Raw genomic sequence first — 23,462 nt, 5'->3', positions numbered from 1 at the left:
TCCTAATTGATTTCGTTTTCCTTTGGCACGATAAGCTCGAGGTACGGGAGATACCGACAGCTTTTGAATAAAGTGAGAATATATGACATAATACTCCTCTTTATTACATTTTGGTTGATGTATACAGTAAATAAATGGAATCAAATCCACCCAAAAAGTATAATCACCATCAATGGGTTTTAAGAAACAATTAATGGTGTGCGTGTGCTTTATTTAGCCTACTTTCCCACCGCAACAAACACAAAGAGAGAGTCAACAAAACCATAAAACAAATTATAACAAGGTTTGAAGAGGCGTTCTCCCGCCGCCACAGGACGACAAGATCATCTTGCTCACTCCAAGCCACAAGAAAAGAAAAAACCATTGCTCAAAACCATGGAAAAACTACTGCCATATATAATTATATATGTATATATTTTTTATATATTCATACCATGGTAATAATAACAATTTAATTTAGCGAAAAAAAGATAGGGTGTGTACTATTCACTAGAGAGCATCTTTCGGCTCTGATAGTGAACGCAAGCCGCGTGCCAGCAAAAAAAGGAAAAAGAAAAAAAAGGAAGAAAGAAATAAAATAAAAAATAAATAAAATTGTCCCATCCTCTCTTCCCCCTCCCCCTTGCTCGCAATCAAAACACACCCATATATACGCCGGACTCCTCATTCTCCTCCCGGCTTCCCCCATTCGTCGCGATCCAATTCCGGCGCCGGAGAAGACGCGCGCAGGCCCCACCCAGCCGTCTCCAATCCAAGGTGAGGCAACTCTCCTCTACTTCTCCCGCGCTCCGCCCAGGAACCCCTAGCGTAGCTCGCTTCGATTGCTCCAAGGCCAGTAGTGCTTTGTTCTGTCCTGGCCGGCGAGCAGTAATCTCCCCCTCGGCCGCGTCCAGCGACGGAGGGGCAGTCCCAGGCTCTGCTGTACCGTGGGAGCCCGGCCAGCTGCCCAGGGTGGCCGGGCCTTGGCTCCGCCGGTGGTCTTGCTTTTCACCAGAGATGCTTTAGCTCCGATGCAGCCCAGCGAAGTTAGCTGTGGGCATTGTTTCGTCTTCTTTGTTGCCATGGTACTGAAGTAAACCGCTTGAATCTGTTTGCTACCGCAGCAGCGCTCCGCTCCCACGGACGGACAGCTTGAGCTCGACGGATGAGCATGTGTGAGAAAGATCAGAATTTGCCATGGGGATACGACCTGTTCCGCGACCCTTTTGCTCCTCCCAACGGGTACTACGGGCCTCCTCCCGGCTACTGTGATGGTCACTGTTGTGACCTCCATTACGGTAGAGGTAGTAGTCAGACTTGTGGAATGCATGCAGATTTTTCATTTTCCTTTTCATCTTGTGGATGTGATAAACCATGGAACAGGCAGGAATATATTCCTAACTCATGTGTATACATGTTTTTTTCCCCTTTCGCAGCAGCACATCCAGATGAGACTCAGTTGCATTCTTCTCAACTCACATATGATTTGTACAACCCATCAGTAGGCATCTACCATCCTGGTGCTGGAAATATCCATAATCTGACTTGATTGTTTTATTTCTCTCACAAGCATACCACTTTTACGTTTTTCCTAATGTTCTTGGTACCTTGCAGGAAGCACCCATGAGCATGAGCACGAGACAGTATATGTAGAGCCGTCTAGTTCCTCTCCAGACGCAGCTGGTGACGGTTATTTTGAGATGGAGGAGGAAGTAGGGAAGAGGTTTTACCCCATGGTCCCAGTTCCCGTGAGTCTACTGATCCTTTGAAGTTAGGTTAAGAAATTTGTGTTGTCTAGCTTCATTCGCCTAACATTTGGATGTGCTTCGTCAGCTGCCAGAATAATGAAAGTTTCACTTCTAAGGAAGCCTACCTAGATCATCAGCAAAAATTCCTGTATATGTCTGTTGTATAGCCAAAATCTCATTGGAAGAGGAAAAAAACAACATGGATATCACTTTCAGTTGGACCACTAACCTTAAATGCCAAATGACTTTAAGAAATGATGTTGACATCAAATTCCTCTAGAAGTCTTTAATTAACTGAATTGCTAATTAACTTTGCATATTCTTGGTCTTAATGCGTGTCTTCGAAAAGTTATCTTATGCAGATGCGAAAATTATGTCTACCTACTTTTATTGATAGACCTTTGTCAACAAAGCATTAGGTATTAACTTTTCTTATACACTGTATGATTTGCTGTGCTACTCGTAGTTTCACTGCCCTCAGATAGTATCCGTATTAGTTATTGCTTTTTAAATTTTAGAATGATACTACCCAATAATCTTGACAACAGTGTGGCAACCCCCTGGCCCGTCCCCCTATTTATCCTTGTTGCTATGAAGGAAATGAACCTGTTGCGGATGCTATGCTGTATCTGTTTTTTTTTTCTCTGTGCCTCTGACTCCATTTCCAACTGTGGTCCAATAATCTGTGTCTGCCTTGTCCAGCATGTCCCCAAAATTAATGGAGAAATTCCATCAATTGATGAAGCCACTATGGACCATGAAAGGCTGACAGAAAGGTCAGTCCTTTAGCTTCATTTTTTACTGAATTACTACTACTGTTATGTTCTACAGTATGCTTGCGAGTTGCTAGTGTTAAACTTCTCATTTTTTAAATGTCTTTTAAGCTTTGCATTTCCATAGCAGTCTGGATTACTTGCATATAATAATATTATTTTTGCTCTATTAGTTTTTTCACGCAAAACGTTTTCTGCTGGAGTTTTTTTTTTGACAAGTAGTTTTCTGCTGGAGTTGTTCAATGTTTCATTTATCATCTTTCAGGTTGAAGCTGTATGAGTTGGTTGAACACAAGGTGCAAGGAGATGGCAACTGTCAGGTATCATCCTTCCTATTCATCACAGTTCAAAAAATAGTTAATTTTTCTTTCCTTCTCCACCTCTTGTCTTCCTTTTCTCAAGTGATCTCTGCACTTTCTTTTTCTCCTTCCTTTTTCCGCCTTTTATCTCTTTTTTCTCACAAATTGAGAGTCTGTACCGCATTCACAACCAATTGATGCTAATTGCACGCCCCCAATTCCACAGTTCCGAGCACTATCAGACCAGCTTTACCAAAGTCCAGATCACCATGAGTTTGTGAGGGAGCAGATAATTAACCAGGTATGTAACCACATAAACTTTTGCTTCACAATCGCTAGCCGTGTGTACATTTTTTTTGTCTTCTCTCTGACAAACCGTCCCTTCCAGCTTAAAACTAACCGTGACGCCTATGATGGATACGTTCCCATGGCATATGATGATTACTTGGAGAAAGTTGCACGGTCAGCTCCATACCATGCCAAACAATTTTTTTAGAATGGAGCACAGATTAGGTGCATGTGGATGCTTGTCTAACATGCATTTTACTGCTTATTATAAACTAACAGAAACGGTGAATGGGGTGACCATGTGACTCTACAGGCTGCTGCTGACAAGGTTAGTCTTTATACAATCTATATGTTCCAGCTGTCATTCCTGGCATATCTTGTGTATAGGAGCTGACAAGAATGCTATTTTTTTATTCATCCTAATGTAACGTAAAACAACAATCTTGGTGCAGTATGGAGTAAAAATCTTTGTGATGACATCGTTCAAGGATACTTGCTACATCGAGATCCAGCCTAAGGTTCAGAAGTCCAACAAAGGTAAACATTTGGTCCTTGCAGTCCTCAAGGACTAACCGCCTGGTATTTCAATCCTTTACTGGTTATTGGTGTCAGGCATCTAAAGTGCCTCCCTGCCTGTGGTTGCAGTGGTACTGTTGAGCTTCTGGGCGGAGGTGCACTACAACTCCATATATCCGCAGAATGGTGAGTAGGCGTGCCATTGGCATGCCGGGCCTTCACTGCCAATGTATGCAACCAACATGCTATATATTGTCAATAGTCTTTCTTTTGTTTGAGTAGTAGTAGAATCATGTCATGTGTAACCATATGCAAGCAGGCTCTGTTCGTTGTTGGTGAAGACGATTTGTGGCTTGTGAACACTGCAGATGCACCGAGGTCACAGACGACGACCAAGAGGAGGAGATGGTGGCCGTTCTCGCAGCACCACCACCATTGATGGCGGATTACAGAGGGCTCGGCGCATCATCTTCATCTCTCCAGGACTGGGATGGATGTCGGAGCGGTGGAGCTCGTCATGATTCAGGATCAGGTGGTGGTCCTGGGGGCCCGGCCATCGTCCAAATGATACAAGGGACGTACGGCATTATGATTAATATATCCAGAGCAGAGCAGACCAGACCTGATAATGGGAATGGGATGAATGAAATTGAAATAAACATGGGATGGGATGGGAATCGTCGTCCCGTACATAGTTAAGAGTGGAGGCCGGTGAGTGTCAACTCAACTCTTGTATTGTTGTTTATATCTACAAATTTTGCCGGAATGAGGCTAGAATTATTGGGAAACGATTATGATAATAATGTTGATGATAATAAATTGGTTAAGAATTGAGATGACCCAGTTGCTGGTTGAGCTCTGATCATCATGAACAGAATGGACTAAAGCACAGATGGATTTCCCAGTGCATCTATTTTCCTCCGGTTGAAGCGAAGAATATCGTAAAGGAAAGCGCTGTAGGCTGAAGTGGGACTTTTTTTAAGGACCAAAGGGCCCACAAGCTGTATATTAGATTAGAAAAAGTCTACTTTACCTTTCTCAACGTGAACTAAAAAATCGAGCAAAATATCTCTTAACTTTTAAAACCATTCATCTTACCTGGTTATAAGCAGTTTTGAAGGCGGTTTTATCTTTGTTTTTTATATTTATTTCGGTTGAACTTTTAAAAAATTATATTTAAATAAAATAATAAAAAATAAAAAATTCAATTATATTAGACTCCACATAAGTAAATTTAGAGTCCAGATGGATCCCCCGAATTATGTGTAACTGTTGGATTTCTTGAGGGGGCTTATTTATAGCCCATGGCCCTTGCTCACTCTCTTGGCTATTCTTGCATACTTTGGCATACGCTGAGCTGAGTAAACACCCTCCCACTCATCTCATTGCTTGACATTGCGATTCAAAAATGAGACTGAGTGATTCTTAGTGCATTTGCTTGTGAGTTTGCATTTAGTGGCACTTGGACCTCGATTCGCTGTGGGTTATCTTGTTTTTCTTGGTGGTTGTCGTCATCTAGACGGCTTGGAGCAGTGGTGGAGGTTGGGCACGAGTTGAGTTGGTGATTGTTTGTGGCCGGCTCTGGTGATTTGTAAGGGGTTCTTGTGCCTATTCCCCGCGGAAGTTCGCGAAAGGTGACTTTAGTAAGCTCAAATGAATAGGCTAGAATGACTTATAATTTGGGATGAAGTGAGCAGTAAGTAGCCGTGTGTATAGTTAAGAGCATCTCTAAGAGCCTTTCTAAATCTCACTCTCTAAATCATCATTTGGAGAGTCATTTGCATAAAAATCGCTTTCCATATCTTTTCACTTTCCAACAACTTTGTTAAATCTCATGCGCACTCTAGAGTTATTCTTGTCTTCTATATTTGGCTAGCAAAAAATTCAGAATAAACAATAGCTATATTTAGATAACCATTTAAAAAAGCTGTTGGAGGATAAATTTTTCTCAAAATCTTTATTCCTAGCTAAACCAGCCTAACCCTCACCGCAACGCATCAACGCCGCCACGAAGCCCAAAGCCACTCCGCTCCACTCTGCAGCTGCAGCCCATGACCAAAGTCTGCCGGCCCAGAGTCCACGATTCCCTTTCCTCTCTCCCGTCGGCGTCGGCCATGGCGTCACCCGGACCCGGTCCTCCCCAGGCCTCGATGCCATGGACAGCGAGCTCCTCGAGGAGATGTTCCTCCGCGTCGCCTCCCCTGCCCCTGCGGACCTCGCCCATGCCTCCGCGGCGTGCGTCTCCTTCCGCCGCCTCATCGCTGACCACTCCTTCCTCCACTCCACTCACCCGCCCCTACTCCTCTGGCTTCCAACCTATCCATGTCGGAGCGAGGCGCCTCATCCCTTCCTCTGCTGCTGTCGCGTTTTCCTTCCCTCGCACCGCCAAATTGGTCAAGGCTAGGGGTATTAATTTATCTTCTCTTCAGGCTCTGCCTGCTGGCACACGCACGTCTATCACTTCTAGGCTTGTTGGACCAAATTGATATGTTGATTTCACTCAGGCCAATGTGCGTATGACTGCTTCTAGTGGAAATTATACAGCATGAGCACGGGGTGATCAAGCTCAACATGAATGACCTCCCGCCTGGCCACGATGATCGGGAAATCGTCGTTGTGGAGTCAGGGGAAAGGAAGGAAGGAAGGAAGGAAGGTTACAATGTTTAGTCTTCTGATTTTTCAAGGCACATCTACACAATTTCCGCAAAATGGCAGTGACAGGTCCCATGAGTGGCATATGAAGAGCAGCATCCCCTTGCCGAACCCCATCGCGCCGGAGTACATTTATATATATAGCACAGCACACCAATAGTGTCCCGACTGGCATCCCCGCAGCTAGCCACTACCACCACGAACCAACAGCCTGGACCAGTGAAGCTAGCTAGCTAGCTCCCACGTCCTTTTACCGTGGGTTTGGTTGGAGAGTGGGGCGAGCTGGGGTCGGAGCGAACACGTTCCTGTGCCTGTTTGGTTGAAGGATGAGAGGGTTGGGTTGGCTCCAGAGTGGAATATTTCTATTAGATGCGAGTTGGAGTCGTCCGTCAAAATCTGACGGACGGAGCCGCTCCAGCCGGGTTGGCTCCCACCAAACACTAACCGTGTGTTTGGTTGGAGAGCGGGGTGAGCCGGGTCGGAGCGAACCCGTTCCCGTGGCTGTTTGGTTGAAGGATGAGAGGGTTGGGTTGGCTCCAGAGTGGAATATTCCTTCCAGATGCGGGTTGGACTCGTCCGTCAAAATTTGGCGGACGGAGCCGCTCCAGCCGGGTTGGTGTTCACCAAACACTGAATTCCTTCAACCAAACACCGAACGGAGCCGCTCAGTCCCCAATCCTTCAACCAAACACTAAAACGGGTTGGGTTTGTCCCCAAAATTGAAGTGCAACCAAACACTCTTTTGGGTTGGCTCTGTCCCCAAAAACTGAGTTGGATCCAACCCAACCCACCCTACCCCCAACCAAACACACGGTAAATTCCTTCAACCAAACACTGAACGGAGCCGCTCTGTCTCCAATTTTTCAACCAAACACTAAAATGGGTTGACTCCGTCCCCAAAAGCAGAAGTACAACCAAACACTAGACGGGTTGGCTCCGTTCCTAAAAACTGGGTTGGATCCAACCCAATCCACGCAACCCCAACCAAACACACCGTACACACACGACTCCTACATAACACATGGAGTACAGTACATGTACATACAGCTCGGCGGTCCAGAACGACCGAGCGAGCGAGTGAGCTGAGCGCGCGGTCGGCGGTCTCGGTCTGAAAAGCAGGTAACTAAGGCCTTGTTCAGTTCGCAAAAAATGGTGAAAAACGGCACTGTAGCACTTTCGTTTTTATTTGACAAACATTGTCCAATTATAGAGTAACTAGACTCAAAAGATTCATCTCGCGGTTTACAGATGAACTGTGCAAATAGTTTTTGTTTTCATCTATATTTAATGCTCCATGCATGTGCCGCAAGATTTGATGTGACGGGAAATCTTAAAAAATTTTGCGAACTAAACAAGGCCTAACTAACGGTCCATCATCAAAGTCAGGTCGACCATGACCACCACAGCCAATGGGCAATAAGTAATAAGTAGCAACCAACAATCCAGCAGCTACGACTGCTAGTCCGCTGCTGCTGCCTTGTCGGCTTCGTTCCGGCGCGGCAACAGGGGAAGCTCACCGGCGCGCGCGCGGGGATGATTGAACCCATGCACCATCATCCATGAACCGAAATATCTACAATATTTTAATTGATTTAGACTTTCCTGGCCTTGTTTAGTTCCTAAAAAATTTTGCAAAATTTTTCAGATTCCCCGTCACATCGAATCTTTAAACGTATGCATGGAGTATTAAATATAAATAAAAATAAAAACTAATTGCACAGTTTGATCGGAATTAACATGACGAATCTTTTGAGCCTAGTTAGTCTATAATTGGACAATATTTATCAAATACAAACGAAAGTGCTACTATTCCTATTTTGCAAAAAGAAATTAGAAGTAAACAAGTCCTAAGTTAACCTAAATACTTTTAATCAATTTTATAAAAAAATACAGAAATATCTACAACATCAGACATGGTTCATTGGACACACCATACTATAAAATATACTCCCTCAGTTCCACATTATTATAAATGTTTTAGTATTTCTAGATACATAGCTTTTACTTAACGATGTGGATGGTTGTAGCGCAACATGGCAAAATCAAAAGATGGCAGGCGCAGGATGTTCTAAAATTTCAGGAGAATGAACTGACATAAAAACCTGTGGAAAAATTGCAAACATGTAACAAGTCAGGCAATGTTGTCTAAGTAGAAGAATAATGGAATAACAAAAAAAAAAGAGGTTTGCTAAAGTTACAAGGCAAAATTTACATAAACGAATCAACAAGCCCATGGACACTTTATTACATCGAGCATGGTATGGCTCTTATTATTTATTATACATCGATTTCAGGAATCAAATAACAATAGGATATACTGGACAAGAATTTTCAAGTTTTTTCTTTCTCAACAGCCATTCTGAAAAAATGGCCAGGGATCTCTGGATCTAAATACAAAAGACTCAGTTTTTCTCAAGCCTGCAGGAAACTAGCATACTTTGCGCCAAGGAAGAGCCTCTGCACACAGAGCAGTGCATTTTTCCTCACTTCAGTGTTCCCATGATTCATGAGCTTCATGACTTGGTCCTTGGCCTTGAGGTCTGCCACCACGATTCGACCAGATGGATGGTACTGGAGGAACTGTGAGAGGTCATAGCAGGCCACGGCAAGGGCGGTGGTGTCACTTGATGTGTCAATGATTGTCATGAGAACTCGTAGAATCTGCCAAGTTATAGGTGCAATTTCATCACAACCACAGAGCCGAATGCTTATGAGCCTATCTAATCTAGATTGAATTGTCCAGAATAGCTTATCTATGAATTGAGTGTTGAACTACTTAGTCCAATTGTGCAACAACTTTATTCAAGAAAGGACAAGGCATACCTGGAAATCATTTTCTTCAAAACTGTTAATGTTCTCACGCCAGAAACTTGGATCTTTGTGCATTGGAGACCAGTCAAGGTGACCAAGAAGAACTTGCTGTTTGTACTTATCAAAGGAACTCAACTTCTTGAGGTTTTCTTTGAGTCCCACCTCTAATTGATTCAGAGCATCTAACAGATCCTGGGTGCATAAATAATAGGAAATTGCTGTTAGCACAAAAAGGTGCAAAAACATACAAGCTCAACCTGAGCACATAATAGACTAGATACATTCACATTTTTTTTTCTCAAACGCGCAAGAGCTGTGCATCACTACATTAAAGGAGATATAGTCACATTTATTTATGCTTGCATGAAAATTCACGAGTCCCAGTTTTGAAGCAGCAACCACTGGAACCTCCAACATATCTTGCAGATAAAAATGATTCTTGTGCTTCACAATGCCTGACTAACTAACTCTTTGTAATGTTACCAAGCAAACTTCTGCTGTTCAATTACCAGGGTTTCCGTGGGGATATGGGAGACCATATCACACAAAAAGGTTCAGCAAACAAAGAAATTAAAAGAGGGCTCACTATGTCATTACAATTCCACTTCTATATTTCAGGTGCCTGTATTTTTGTTGTTCAGGCGACATGTAATTTTGTCATGGTTTGACTAGAAAAAAACTGTGACTTGTCTCTTGTGAGTTGTCCTTTTAATTGTACTAATTGATTTCTAAGATTGTTGCCTGAAAATTCAGGCACCTTAAGTATAGCAACTCCATATATTTTAGCAAATTGTGTCATTTTTCCTTAGAAACTTGAAAACCCAGGTTTAAGCGATATCTTCACCTAACCCGATCTACAAAGGAAAAAAAATATGACACTGAACTAAAAATCCTAGGTAAATTGCAACTTTTTTTTACTTACTGAACAGTAAATAGCAAATATTTCAGACAGGTTGGTTTTCAAGAAAGCATATGCATGCCATTTTGCAATTCCTACATTTACTTCAATCGAAACAATGATTCAGATATAAAATTCCAACATTCCATGCATATTTTCCTGTGGAATATTAAAAAAACAAAGGTATGGAAAGCTCCTCACCTCATCAGTCCATGCTTGAGCTTTCAAGTTTTGTACTATTTGTGGCAATCCAAGATCGATCATCTGTGCAGCAAATGCACCCTTTGCCAGCAAATTACGGAAGGACAACACAACAACTCTGACCACCTTCAATTTTATGCATAATGTTAACATTTCTGACGTAATTACAGTGACATAATATGACATGCAAATTTAGAACATTACCTTCTCTTTAGTAGAGCCCTTGACAACCTCTACAAGTCTTGGCATAACCCTTGTGGTGGACAAATAATCAACTGCAGCATCATAGAATGATAAAAGCCAGATGCAGAGGCAAGTTTCATAAAGGAGCTGCACAAGAAATAACAAAAAGGAACACAGACGGGGAAGTTAGTTCTAGAGTCGAAAGATGAACAGTTTATGCCTGTTATCTGCAATCAAACAGCTAAGACCTAATGAGACACTCTTCTCCAAGATACTTCCATTCTATATTCTTAGGGCCAAGCAATCACCTGAATTGACTGTTGTGTGGAAGCTGGGGATATCAAAGGAATGAGCAGCTTGATGCCATCAGCTTGAACAAATAATGTCCTAACATATGGTTCTCTGAGCAAAGTGGAGAGGCAATGGATAGAAGTAGGAATAGAGCAGCTCGGGTGTGTAGGATTCCTCAGCTGCAAAACATATCATAATAAAATTTCAGAACGCTCAAATGGTAGTTTCAAAGCATATAACAAACAAAAAGTGGTAATGAACTAAAAAGACCATCCACATTTCTAACCTGTGAACAGAGCCAATCAACCAAATCTCTCAATACATCATGTGTTGAAGTAAGTTTGCTCTTTGAATTTGAAGCATCTCCATTTGGAAGCATGCCATTCTGAAGCTTTGGTCGTGCACTATAGTCAAAGTAAAGTAAGATCTACAAATAATTTTACATGATGAGCATTTGAATACTAGCCAAACTTACCTAATTATATCAGTCAATATCTTACAACTTTTTTCTTGTACAAACCAGTTGCCTTTCCACAACAACCTGAAAATTATAATTTTGTTAGCTAAATTTGGTATTCAGAACAAGATAAACAGGCCTAGCACGGTGTCCATGAACTCTTTCTAGCATGAGGGTATTCCTGAAACAAAACAGGCTAAAGTACAGAAGGTGACTATTCTAATTATAAAGTCTTGCCATCGGGATGCGGAATAGGCAATATATGTCAATATATTTGCTGAACAACAAAATAAGCAGATTCCTTAAATTAATAAGATAAAAATAAAAGAATTAAACAAGCATAGTACACTTAACTTAAGAAAGGCTCATAAATATCTTCACCAGACAGAGATTGGTCATAAAACAGTGCTGCACGCTTAGGATTTGCTGAAAAGAAAGGTATCACACCAATGTAACATAAATAAGTGATAATCTAATGGTTTAATGATGGAAGGAATAGTTTTCGTCTGAAAGGAAAAAAAAGGTTGGCATACCTGCAAGCATTTCATCAATGAGAGCAAGCACGTATTCCACAGTCTCTTCCTTGGAGATGCTCCGCAGGATATTCAGGAAAACTCGGACATACGCTGGCCCGTCCTAAAAGAACGTTTTAAGGATCTTTGTGTTATACTGTTATATAAAACTAGTTGAGTAACCAAACATTTAATAGAAATTTACACAAATAGATAAACAAGGTAAAAGTAAATTCAAGTAAATATAGTACAAGGCAATATAGGCAGTAAAAGTTATTTGTGGGGAAAAGAGGAAAAGGGAAATTAGTCAACTAGATCCTGTTACAGCAAACCTATGCAAGGTTGAGTACACACCCTATTAATGCACTGAATCAATTCAGATATTGATTAAAAAAAAGAGTATTACAAATATGCATATCTGATAACCTCTTGTAAGCTAAAAGCATTGATCTTGAAATACCAAAAAACATAAGTAAGGTAGTTTACTAAAGAGTAAGAAAATAGGAAGAAACCAGAAAAATTGTGATTCAAAGATAAGACATCAATCATAACAAGATAGTAGCAAATCTGAAAGATGGAAAAAGAAGGCAGTGATACAATGGTCTTTAATCATTTTTATCCACAAATAATTTAGGTTCAGAAAGCAACTCACCTCCTCAAGCAAAGGAGCTCGCTGACTCTCTGGTTTGTGGTCATATCGCCGTAAAAGCTGAAGGCATGTTCCAGAGATAAGCTTAGTTGACATGTAATGCTCCCATGGAATATCTCGCTTGAGAACCTTGATATACAAAACCACAATACAAAAATTAATTAAAAAAAAATACTTTTCCTTCATGCTAACATAATGCAACAAAAACTTCCTCAATCCACTGATGCTTGAAACAAATTTATGAAATGCATCCTAGACTAGAAAGAAGGCATGCTAACGCATGAAAACTACTATGCCAATGCTAGAAAAGTGTAATATACACTCCAACAGCAAAAACAGACAGTCTCAGTAATTCAGCACCTAGTATCAAAATTAGCAAGACATTTTATTTACAAATTCGCGACAAATTTGCTAAATGTTGATGGTATCAGACACTCAGTTTATAATATTATAACCTATAAAGATATGATGTCAAGTAGCATATCAAGAGTTTCTAATTGGTTGGAAGTTAGAACAAATATCCATCTCTGGACATGGATGGAAGGAAGATTTGCCCCAAGAAATATAAACATAATGTGATGCAACCGTCTGCAATTTCCAGTGGTTATTTCTAACTCTTCCCGCCAAAGTTAAAACTTCATCTGCTAACTGATACAGATATAAATGCAGCAGTAAGCAGTCACCAGCTTTATGTAAGCAGGAAACATTTTCCCTGGAAACCCAACTGCCTCAAAATCAGGTAAACAAGAACTAGATAGCCTAAGATATTTGTATGGACTGATTCACTAGCATGATAGTGTATTAAGCCCGGAGTGTGTGCATCCATCATTTTAACACAGCAAAAGGGTGGCTCTAGCAGCTGCTCTATGGACTCCGTAGATGACCACAGCAAAAGGTCAGCCTAGGATGCAAGTTCCCATAAAATAACTCTGACATGAGTAGAAATTTTGATCTACTTCAAATAACATTGCAACAGATTTTACAGACTTTTACCCGTCCTAGCCTCTTAATGCGGTTCAATAAACCAGCCTGCACCCCAGAGATGGTAAACACTAGGACGCGGAAGCTAGCAAGTATCAACAGTTGAAACAGAAGCGGGTAAGCAACCCCAGGCACTGACCTGCTCAGTGGTGAGCTCGGCGCGATCCATGACAGGTGCAGTCCAAGCACCCTCCGCGAGTCGGCCCTGCAATTAAACCCCAGATCAGATCAGAACCCCCTTCTCTCACCACTCTCAAATCTAAGTCGACCCCGGATCAGATCGAAACCCCCTTCTCTCACCACTCGCAAATCAGGTCAACCCCGGATCAGATCGGAACCCCCTTCTCTCACCGCTCGCAAATCAGGTCTACGCGATAGATAAAAACAAGATCTGTCTAGCCAACAGACAACAACGGGTTGTTTTAGCCCTTCCCAGTAACCAGATTTTTGCCCATGCACTTACACTGTCTTATAGCTATATTTACACGTCTTATTAATATATTTACAACGATTTCTTCAGTGTAATTTATTGGACAGAGTGATGTAATTTGGGGATAACTGCATATCTTAAACATATATTTATGCCAAATTTTTCAAAAAAAAATTACGAATTTTTTCTATGTAATCTAAATACTAGAGAAATATATGTCAAATTGTCGACAAATGTCATCAAACTGTTCACAAATTTCAGAGCAAATTACAAATTATTCCCAAAATTCGGTGGGACACACCATTCCCCAACATTTTCCCTTCTTCCCTTCCCTTCCCATCAGGGGCGGATCTAGTAAAGGGACATGGGTGTACACACTCAATAATTTTTGCAAAATGTTAGAAGTTAGTAGGCATCAAATAGCCAAATTGTAGGTTACATTTTGAGAACACAATTTTTTTAAAAAAAAAAATCGAAAACTCGGTTTCGCACAGCAGACAGGAAAGAGAAAAGGGGTGGGAATACCTGGTCGGCGCTCATCGCCGGCGAAGAGGTAGGCAAAGGCCTCACCACCTGGGGTAGGGCGGCGGCGGCGCCTGTGCGGGAGGGAGCGGGATGCAAACGGTGGCGCCTGTGCGGGAGCGGGATCCGGGGGCGCACGGCTGCGGCACGGGAGGGGAAGAGGGAGGAGAAGAAGAGTCTGGGTTTTTTTTTAAAAAAAAATCTCTTGGTGGGCTTTTGTTACATACAGACTGATTGAGATTAATTTGCGACATATAAATCTATTATTAAGCCTAAGTACTCCTTCGTATATGATTTAGATATTCTTTTGGATAAGGTTTGAGTTAAATATTAGGAATATAAATAATCAATAATCTTTAAATTGTTGAGTTTGCAAATGTGAAAATTATATGAATAGATCTATCTTGAAAAATACTTTCATAAAAGTATACATATATCATTTTTCTAAATATTTTTATAAAAATAGAGATTAAAATTATGTTTTGGAGACTGTGTCGCTGTCCTAAACGACATTTAAATCCTATACGAAGGGAGTAGTCCATGATTTGACAATGTGGGCTAAAGTAAAATTTGTGCTAATGATGGTTTAATTAGATTTAATAAATTCATCTCATGAATTAGGCATGACTTTTGTAATTGGGTTTTATAATTAGATCATGTTTAGTCCTTCTAATTAGTATTCGAATATCCGACACGGATCGGAACAAACATCCCCAGGTCTCAATACGGACACCCCCGGAGGAGTCCACTCCCACCTTGCCTATTTCGGGTACCTCAATCCGCAATCCCACGGGACAAAATCTAGATCTGCCCCTATCAGGTCTAAAACCAACAGGTTTCGAGTCCACAGCTGCCCTCTTATCATCTTTAGATGGATGAGGATTGGGAATAAGATATTTTTTTCATTAATTTGTTATATAATCTATCTTAATTTTTTTATATACATCTATGAGATTTTACTAGTTCGTCAGCCACATCATCCCTATCTTTTCTCTAAAATGTTCTCTTTGACCATGGCAAAGATGACCGTGTCAGGACCGTTGTTATCTTCAGTGCTAAGGTAATAGAAAATATATTAGTTTATTAGTCATTTTTTATTATAAATCTATAAGCACAATAAAAACAGTTAAAGCGTAATAATAATATGGACACATTTATAATGACTACATGATTCATGCATATCATTCTAGGTTTTTATCCAAATAAGAAGTTAAACGTTCGATTTTGTCTCATTTGCTACCTCGAGTCGGCTTGTAATCAAGAAGAAAGAAAAAACATATTATAATCAATAATGAAATATGGTCAAATTATTAACATGATTTCATTGAAGACTGGAAGGTAGTATTGCCTGTTAGTGCCCCACAGTAGCACTAGCATGTTGCTTCTTGGCGGGTAGCCATTGTGGGAGCGTAGAGGAACAAGACAGAGATAACAGTGGAGAGAATATATGAATATCGAGCGACGATGTAGCAATAGACATCTCTATGCTACGAGGGATGGTAGGCGGTTACCTGTACTACTAGTAGTGGATGCACCCTTATAAAAACTCATCATAGATCCACATGTTGAGGACACAACATGCTTTTACCATGCCCCGCTCATAGGGTTCAACCTTGACAAATGTGGATACCCATCATGTGCTTTAGTCTCACACAATCACACCTATCCTACTGACCTACATACTATACTATAGGCAACAAATTGAAAAAAAGAGAGGCAACGACGATGTTAGATAATTGGGGAAGGAAGAGAGGGAGGACGAGATGGAGGTGGAGGTGATGATGCTAATAAAGAGAGTGAGAAAAAGACAAATAGCCTATTATATGTGGGGTCACGCTGGTAGGTGGGCCTAAATTAACTAAAAACCATCAAAGCCAAGTTGAGAGACCAAAATCGAATGGACTAAGAATTACAAGGTTTTATAGTTTTAGGGTTAAAATTATAAAAACACAAGAGTTGGGTAAACAAATGAACTCAATCCAAATAGCAATAATGGATATCTGAAGTTGCACGGACCTATGAACACTAGTGCAAAATCTTAACTTCTGAAATGTATCAAAACTTCCGATGAAGCCTTTGAACATCCAAAACTCCAAAAAGCAGCACAAGTCACTTTGCAAAAAAAATTGCCATAACTTTTAGCTCCGAACTTTAATTTCAATAATCTTGGACTTCTGAAAGCTTATTCAAAGGGCTAACCATTGAAAACAAGCTCTAAGACTAACAAGTGAAAGTGTTGTGGCATGTGTTTATATCTCATGTTAGCACTTAGATTTTGGTTGGTTTGGGTACTTGAGACTATCAAATTGTTCATATTGCGTCCCACTTAATAGTACAACATACATATTCTCAAGATAAAAAAGACATGTATATTTCCATCATTTCAATCTTCAATATTTTAATACGTCAATTCCTCTCGATATATCTTCATAATGGTTTGCAACATTCTTTGTCTCATTCTTCTTGAGAATATCCACCTTAAGCTTGTAACTTTAACCATTTCAACACATTTAAGGTTAATTCAATGGCTTCAAGCCACTTTACTTGTGATATAACAAAGATTTGATGCTTCACTGAGAATGACTTCTTCTGACTGATTCGTCCTTGAGGATCAACTAGTGCTTCTTCACCTTAGCCTTAATCCCTCGATGTCAAGCCGTTGTTTTCCCTTCATCTATGCTTAGGATTAACAGTTGCTTCTTCACCTTAACTTTTGGTCATTTCCTATCGCCAAATACTTTCGAGATCGTGCATATATGTAGTTAAAAAAATTGTTTAGTTTCCTTTGTTCAGTTGGCTTCTTAATGGGCCCGAAGTTGGCCTGGCACAGGGAGGTGAAAGAGCATGGGTCGTCCACTGTAGCGCAGGAGGTTAGGGTTATATTGTCTCTTTATTATTTTTCAATTTTTTGTAACGTTGATTTTCTGTTATCAGCAGTGATCCATGGGAGGAAATCTTGACTTCATTTTTTTAATTTTTACAGCAGTGAATTTTTTGCGATTTGATCGAGAGTGTCTTGTACTTTTCATTATCCCCCAAATGTTTCGTGTTATCAAGTTCTTTTTTTAGCTCAATTTGGCACTCATGGCCTTTCATTGACAAACATAGGCTCGACGAAATCGCGAGCTGCAAAATTATTTACAAATTCCGTGAGAGGATCATCCCATATTGAGGATTGGCTCGGGTCCCAACTTAAAGCTATCTTAGCAACCTCGTGCGCCGACAAGTTACAAGAACGTGGAGAAAATAAAATTTTATTACAATTAAAATGATCAAATAAAAGATCACGAATACTTCGGAAAAGGACACCATTTGGTGCCATGTCTCTGGCCTGAGATGTAATCGCTTCAGCAATTAGCTGCAGTCCATTTCTAACTCAATGCAGGAAATGCCGGCCTGCTATGCTGACTCCAACGCAAACAGACACGCCATCATATTAGCTGAGAGTGCATCGAGAGCTAGATTAATATTTGAAGCCACGGCATTGTCTTCCTTCATGAAGCTGTCATAACATTTATGTTCAGAAACTCTTGATTCGGTGGTTTCCATCATTGTCGAGGGGCATGAACCAGGGCCAGTTTGCAGCACACACCACAATACCATACCACATTCAGACATGACGGTATTGGTTCACTAGCATTTGCCTTGTTTTTAGCATCCCACCATTTCCAGAAAGATTGGTGCAAAGGGCGGCAGCTAGCGAATTAAAATCCCCTCGATCTTGTTGACGCGTTTGCTTGTGTTGATTGATTAGAATTAGAAAAGGTCACACCTTCGCGACTCCGATCCTCTTCTAGATAACAAGAACGTACACAGGGGATAAAAAACAAAAGCATTGACCGGGTGGCGTAAATAATGTTGCATGGCAAAATAGAACGGGTCCACGTGTACCCATGCGTACGTACAACAGCGGTTAGTTGGTTTCTTAAACCGGCAGCAGCAGGTTGATGGATGGGTTAGTAGTCTGACTTTGACTGTGGAACAAGTCAGAGTCAGCAGCAGCAGGCTGCACCGTCCATGGATGTGCATGTACATCTACCACACCGTCCAGCCGGCCCTGAGATTCTTTTTCTTCCTAGAACGATGCTAAAAATAGGTCTCTTACTCAGTCAAATTAAAACAGTGATTAATATCAATTGTGAAGATGATGTTTGTTGTGGTAGAAAATATATATGTTTCTTATAGAAAAACATAAGTACGTGTTTCTTAGATGCCAAATTGATCATCAGCAATGGTCTTGCCATCGATTTTATTTGTCCCGCAATTTCTTTTTCAACGATCGAAAAGGGGCGTCAAAACCATTAAACCTTGACTCATCCAACCGTTGTATACATGGCCGTTTGCTTTTGATTTACTTGTATGGCCCTAAAAAAATGCCTCTTCCTAGTATGGTTTTTTTTAAAAAATTCCTTCTATGACCTTCAAACGAACTTTCATTTCATCTATGCATGGTCTTCCGTCCATTATCAGCATTTAACGATGTTAAGTGGAGTGTAAAAAGATTATAATGCCCCTGGCGTCATTTTTTTTTGCAAAGTTTGGCATGGCCCGGGCAGGGCGTAGCCCGACCGGCCATGGCTACTGCCAGTAGGCGCACGCGGGGGCTTGGCCACAGTGCCGACTGTTGTGCTCGTGCTTCGGTCATGTACCAGATCTAGGGCGGGGGGTGCCGGATCCAGGCCTAGCTAGGGGACCCGGATTTGATGCTTCGAGCAGCGGCGGCGGTGGCTGGAGGAGCTCACCCGACGGGGGTGGTGATGTCGGTACCACCCCCCGTGTCGCCATGTACGAAGAGCGACAGATGGGATGGAGGGGGGGAGGGCATGACTAACTGACTCATCCGTCCTTTGATTCTAATAGATTGTATTTCAACAACAAATGCATGGACAAACGTTATTGGCATCTGATTTCTCGATCAAATATTTTTATTTCAACATTGAAAATATCTTCAAGACACTTTTTTTTTATAAACTACACACATTTAGATAAGTATATATATCATATGAATGTGAATCTTTGATAATGTGAATGTGAATGTAAAGATATGTATACATTAGAAAGTAAAGTACTTACTTTATATTCTCCCCCTTGAATCTAGCAGCACCAATTGTAATATAATGTAAAGAACGAAGCACAACATTCCTACCTAAATGAACCACTTTTTCTCCCGATTCGAGTAGAATAAAAATATGTGTATGTCACATTTGGTAACAAGAAATAAAACTAAACAAGAGAAGAAAATTCCAACTAATAGCTAGCTAGCCGTGGTAGTGCATGAAAGCTAGGAGAAGAATCGCAAGCAACAAAGAATCAAATATATGTACAAGCAAGGAGGAAGAAAAGAACCCATGGCAATGTCCAATGGCCGCCTAACCGTTCATCCACTCCACCTTACCTTTTGCTTGTTGACGATGAGAACGGAGGCAATGGGAACATGTCGTTTGGCTTCCTTTTAACCTAGGCCTTGTTTAGTTCCTAAAAAATTTTGCAAAATTTTTCAGATTCCCCGTCACATCGAATCTTTAGACAGATGCATTGAGTATTAAATATAGATGAAAATAAAAACTAATTGCAAAGTTTGGTCGAAATTGACGAGACGAATCTTTTGAGCCTAGTTAGTCCATGATTGGATATTTTTTGTCAAATACAAACGAAAGTGCTACAGTGTCGATTTTGCAAAATTTTTTGGAACTAAACAAGGCCCTAGCTAGCTTGGCCGAATAGACGATACCGTATGAAACAGATGATTTTTGTTTTTAAATATATACTGTATAAGGACACCAAGAAATTGAGTTCTCAATGTAAGGAGAAAAACTAAACTAAACTAAAGCCGTAGAGACGTTCATCAGCGACTGCAAAGCAAAGCATCTATGCTTTGCTATTGGGTTGTGGGACTCCCTTTTCTTTGCTTTCCTTTCCGCAATGTTGGATTGGACGATGTAGGGCTATCCGATTCCGATCCACATGCTATTAAAGTATCAAATTTCATTTCTGTTTTACTTACTTATTCTTATTTCTGTTTTACTTACTTATTCTTTCTCTCTTATACTTTTCCTACTAAACAACAACAATTCATTATTATTGGCTTAGTCTTGTTTTTTCAGAGGTGTATAAGCCGCGTTCACGTATACAAGTGTGCATGTTGTGTAAAAAAAAGAAGTGTACATATACTCCCTCCGTGCTCACACAGGAATTCATTTTGACAAAGTTTGGGTTAAACATTATAAAAATATAAATCATAAATAAATTTTAAGTTGTTGAGTTTGGAAATGTGAAAGCCATATGAATAAATTTATCTTAAAAATACTTTCATAAAAATATACATATACCATTTTCTAATAAATATTTTTATAAAAACTAGGAGTAAAAGTTAGGCTTTGGAGACCATACTGTTGTTCTAAACGGCGACTTCCTTTGTGAATAATACGGAGGGAGTATGTATATATGAGTGTCTGCCCCCTCCCCAAAAAAAATCAAAATTTTTTCTTCTAGTCTCTGGAACAATTTTCTCTTCATGGCATGAACACTGTATTCTAACATGCGCTAACGAACATTGGTTAGTTATATTTCTGCTGGATCGCATCATTATTCTAGTTGCTTCCATTGCAAGAATTCAAAGGTCAGAAAGATTGATTATATATATTCCTCCTAAGGTAGACGCAAAGAAAATATAAATATTCCTCATCAGGTAATTGTAGCATTAGTTCCTCTTTTTTTCTCTCCTTGTGCTTCATTTTTTTAAATAAAATTAAAGGCCTCGCATCAATCCTTTTGCAAACCTATCTTAACGACGTTAGGCTGCGCAGTTCTAATTATGTTTTTGAAAAACAAACACTTATGGAATGTTTAGTTTGGGAAATCAATATTAGATGAAGTGATGCATCGTGAAATTATTTCTCAAATTTAGTGGAATGACCATATTTCTAAAACTGTAGTATTAATTATATATTAGCTTGTGGAGAATAAGATGGTGATTGATCAAATCATTCTATTTCTCAAATCATAAAAAAAAGTGAAACAATGATATAAACCTTGCTCCGTTCCCAGAAACCAAACACCTCCTTATCACCCGAGTTTTTTTAAGCAAAAATAATCCATGGAAAAAAAATCAAGTGGGAACGTAGCTCACGAGGATGATGTAACTGCAAAGGACTTGTCACAAATTCACGTTATGTGTTCATACAGAAGCATCTGCTTCTAAGTTTGAGACTAGTTAAACATTCTTAAGTTTTATACCTATTTTATTATAAAAACATATTAAAAGTTATGTCTCCAAATAAATTTATAAAATATTCATAAACAATTTCATAATATTTATTTAACACAAAAAGTGTTAGTGTTTTTTATATAGAGTTGGTTAAAATTGAAATTATTTTACTTCTCAAAAAGTGAGGAATTATGTTCTTTTCGAGATAGATAGAAAGAGAGAGAGAGAGAGAGAGAGAGCTCTTGTTCTCTTGAATTTATGTACAGTAATAGTTTTTCCCCACTTTCAAGGAATCCTCCTAAATCTATGCAACGGTAATTCCGTGTGTGTTGCAAAATTGCATCTTTGTGGCATAAATAAGTGCCGTGAATCACGGTTATTTTACTGGTACATCCCCAAAAAAATTTTCAATGTCTGTGTGGGGCAGGAGAAGGAGAAAAAAAATAAGATGTCAAAGAACCGGGTGCCCGGGCGGCGTGCGGTGACCGTTGTTATTTGGCGCGCCGCGGACGCTGTGAGTTGCCGGTGCGCCGGACGGGAGGAGGGACCCAGGCAACGCCAAGCAAAGCATCCACCACCTCCATCGTCCATTTTTTCTTTCCTTTTTCATTTGTTCGCTAGGGAACGCTACTCGATGCCATGCACCGCAAAAGGCAAAGGGAAACAAGAGAGGGCCAGCCCGTGCTATCTATCTATCTATATATCTATCCCCAAAGGTTATCGCATTTTCAATGCAAAAGTGACGAAGCATCTGCTAATGTTTCTGGATCGAGGTACAAAGAAATAATGAGCACCGTTTTGATCATATCAACAGAGTTATAAGATGTGTGGTTTGAGAGATCAAACTACTCTAGATGAGATGGTACATTAGGAATCTATTTCTTAAATTAATTTAGCATAATATTTTCATTCCTCATATTGGTATTAGTTATTAGAGCTTATGAGCAACGGTATGGCGATGGATCAACCTATTTTGTTTTTATAGATCAAACAAAAAAGCGAGGGCTAAGAAGATGATCGACTAACTCATTCCTCAAATCAAGCCTGCTATTAGATTATCTTCAACTTCTTAGAGAGCCTTGCATCGTCTATTTATTTTTATTGTGGCAGGGCAATTATTGAGCCCCATGAGGCCCTAACGCTGGATGCACCTCCTATTTGGAAGATATGAATTTTACAAGAACCCATTTAAATTTCACAGAAAAAAAAATGCAAGAATGGGGGGGGGGGATTTTTTGTGTGTTCTAAACAGGCCATAAACCGTGAAGATCCAAAGGATATGGTTTTTTTATTAAGAGGCAGTCTACAGGAGAGATAATACAAAGGATACACGAAATACATTTGGTTACCAATTTTTAGTATGAACAACTTATTGAAAAATCTAGCTAATTAAAGGATAGGTCCATATAGATATAAAAAACACTATATACTTACAATGTTCCAATTGTAAGTCTCTTCAGTTTTTCTCTAAACTAAACTTTTAAATTTTGATCAAACTTATAGAAAAATACACATGCATCTATAATATCAAGTTATCAACCTAGATTCGTTGGATGCACCGTATAAGCACGAGTATATATAGTAAGGTATATAAGACGACTTTATTGACTTTGCCAAGATAGTATTATGGTTATTAAAAACAGAAAATACACTAGAACACTAGTACAAGCTAATAACGTTGTCCCTAGATGCTTAAGATATAAGGATATATTAAGCTACAAGCTGTGTCAAAAGAAGTGTTTTTTCTTCTTTTACTTAGCCGCGTTGGTAATAGTAGAGACATTGTCTCTTGTCCCTATCGTTGCATTAAACAAGGCTACAAACAAGGGTGCTCGTCACGTTGTGCAGCTGCAGTCGCCACATCCAAGCCTATGCTCCATCTGTACCACTAAGCCCATGACAAGTTGACCTCTGGCCAGGAACAGATCAGATTGCCAACATACAATTCTATGCATCGTCTTGGGAGTTTAGCCAAAGCAAAACCTTATATTATATTTAAGTAGACATGAAACAACTACGAAACTAGCTAACCTTGTCTCTTTGCCTGTTTGTTTGGGTGACATAG

General features: G+C 40.0%; 2 protein-coding genes across 7 annotated transcripts; one reads left to right on the top strand and one right to left on the bottom strand.

Moving 5' to 3' along the window:
- LOC8056458 (OTU domain-containing protein DDB_G0284757) lies at positions 597-4,446 on the top strand. Of its 5 annotated transcripts, none has more exons than XM_021459914.1 (12): positions 597-756; positions 1,104-1,283; positions 1,419-1,499; positions 1,594-1,727; positions 2,430-2,503; positions 2,766-2,820; positions 3,026-3,100; positions 3,188-3,261; positions 3,367-3,415; positions 3,540-3,624; positions 3,733-3,789; positions 3,972-4,446. In XM_021459914.1, exons 2-12 carry the CDS (start codon positions 1,145-1,147, stop codon positions 4,040-4,042), a joined length of 894 nt encoding a protein of 297 aa, XP_021315589.1. In that variant the 5' UTR covers positions 597-756; positions 1,104-1,144; the 3' UTR covers positions 4,043-4,446. The 5 variants fall into 5 exon arrangements, with proteins under 5 accessions (XP_021315589.1, XP_002454789.1, XP_021315590.1 ...); XM_002454744.2 differs by having other exon boundaries at positions 1,416-1,499; XM_021459915.1 differs by having other exon boundaries at positions 1,416-1,499; positions 3,733-3,832.
- On the bottom strand, positions 8,440-14,390 carry LOC8056457 (probable V-type proton ATPase subunit H). 2 transcript variants are annotated; one of them, XM_021460456.1, is made up of 12 exons: positions 14,194-14,390; positions 13,378-13,443; positions 12,261-12,386; positions 11,630-11,732; positions 11,450-11,522; positions 11,115-11,180; positions 10,926-11,043; positions 10,657-10,818; positions 10,370-10,495; positions 10,166-10,291; positions 9,079-9,258; positions 8,440-8,916 (listed from the first exon to the last, which is right to left on the bottom strand). In XM_021460456.1, exons 1-12 carry the CDS (start codon positions 14,206-14,208, stop codon positions 8,668-8,670), a joined length of 1,410 nt encoding a protein of 469 aa, XP_021316131.1. In that variant the 5' UTR covers positions 14,209-14,390; the 3' UTR covers positions 8,440-8,667. The 2 variants fall into 2 exon arrangements, with proteins under 2 accessions (XP_021316131.1, XP_021316132.1); XM_021460457.1 differs by lacking the exon at positions 13,378-13,443.

Source organism: Sorghum bicolor, chromosome 4, assembly GCF_000003195.3.
Source record: "Sorghum bicolor cultivar BTx623 chromosome 4, Sorghum_bicolor_NCBIv3, whole genome shotgun sequence".
Taxonomy (NCBI): Eukaryota; Viridiplantae; Streptophyta; class Magnoliopsida; order Poales; family Poaceae; genus Sorghum; species Sorghum bicolor.
This window is presented reverse-complemented; position numbering and strand designations above follow the sequence as displayed.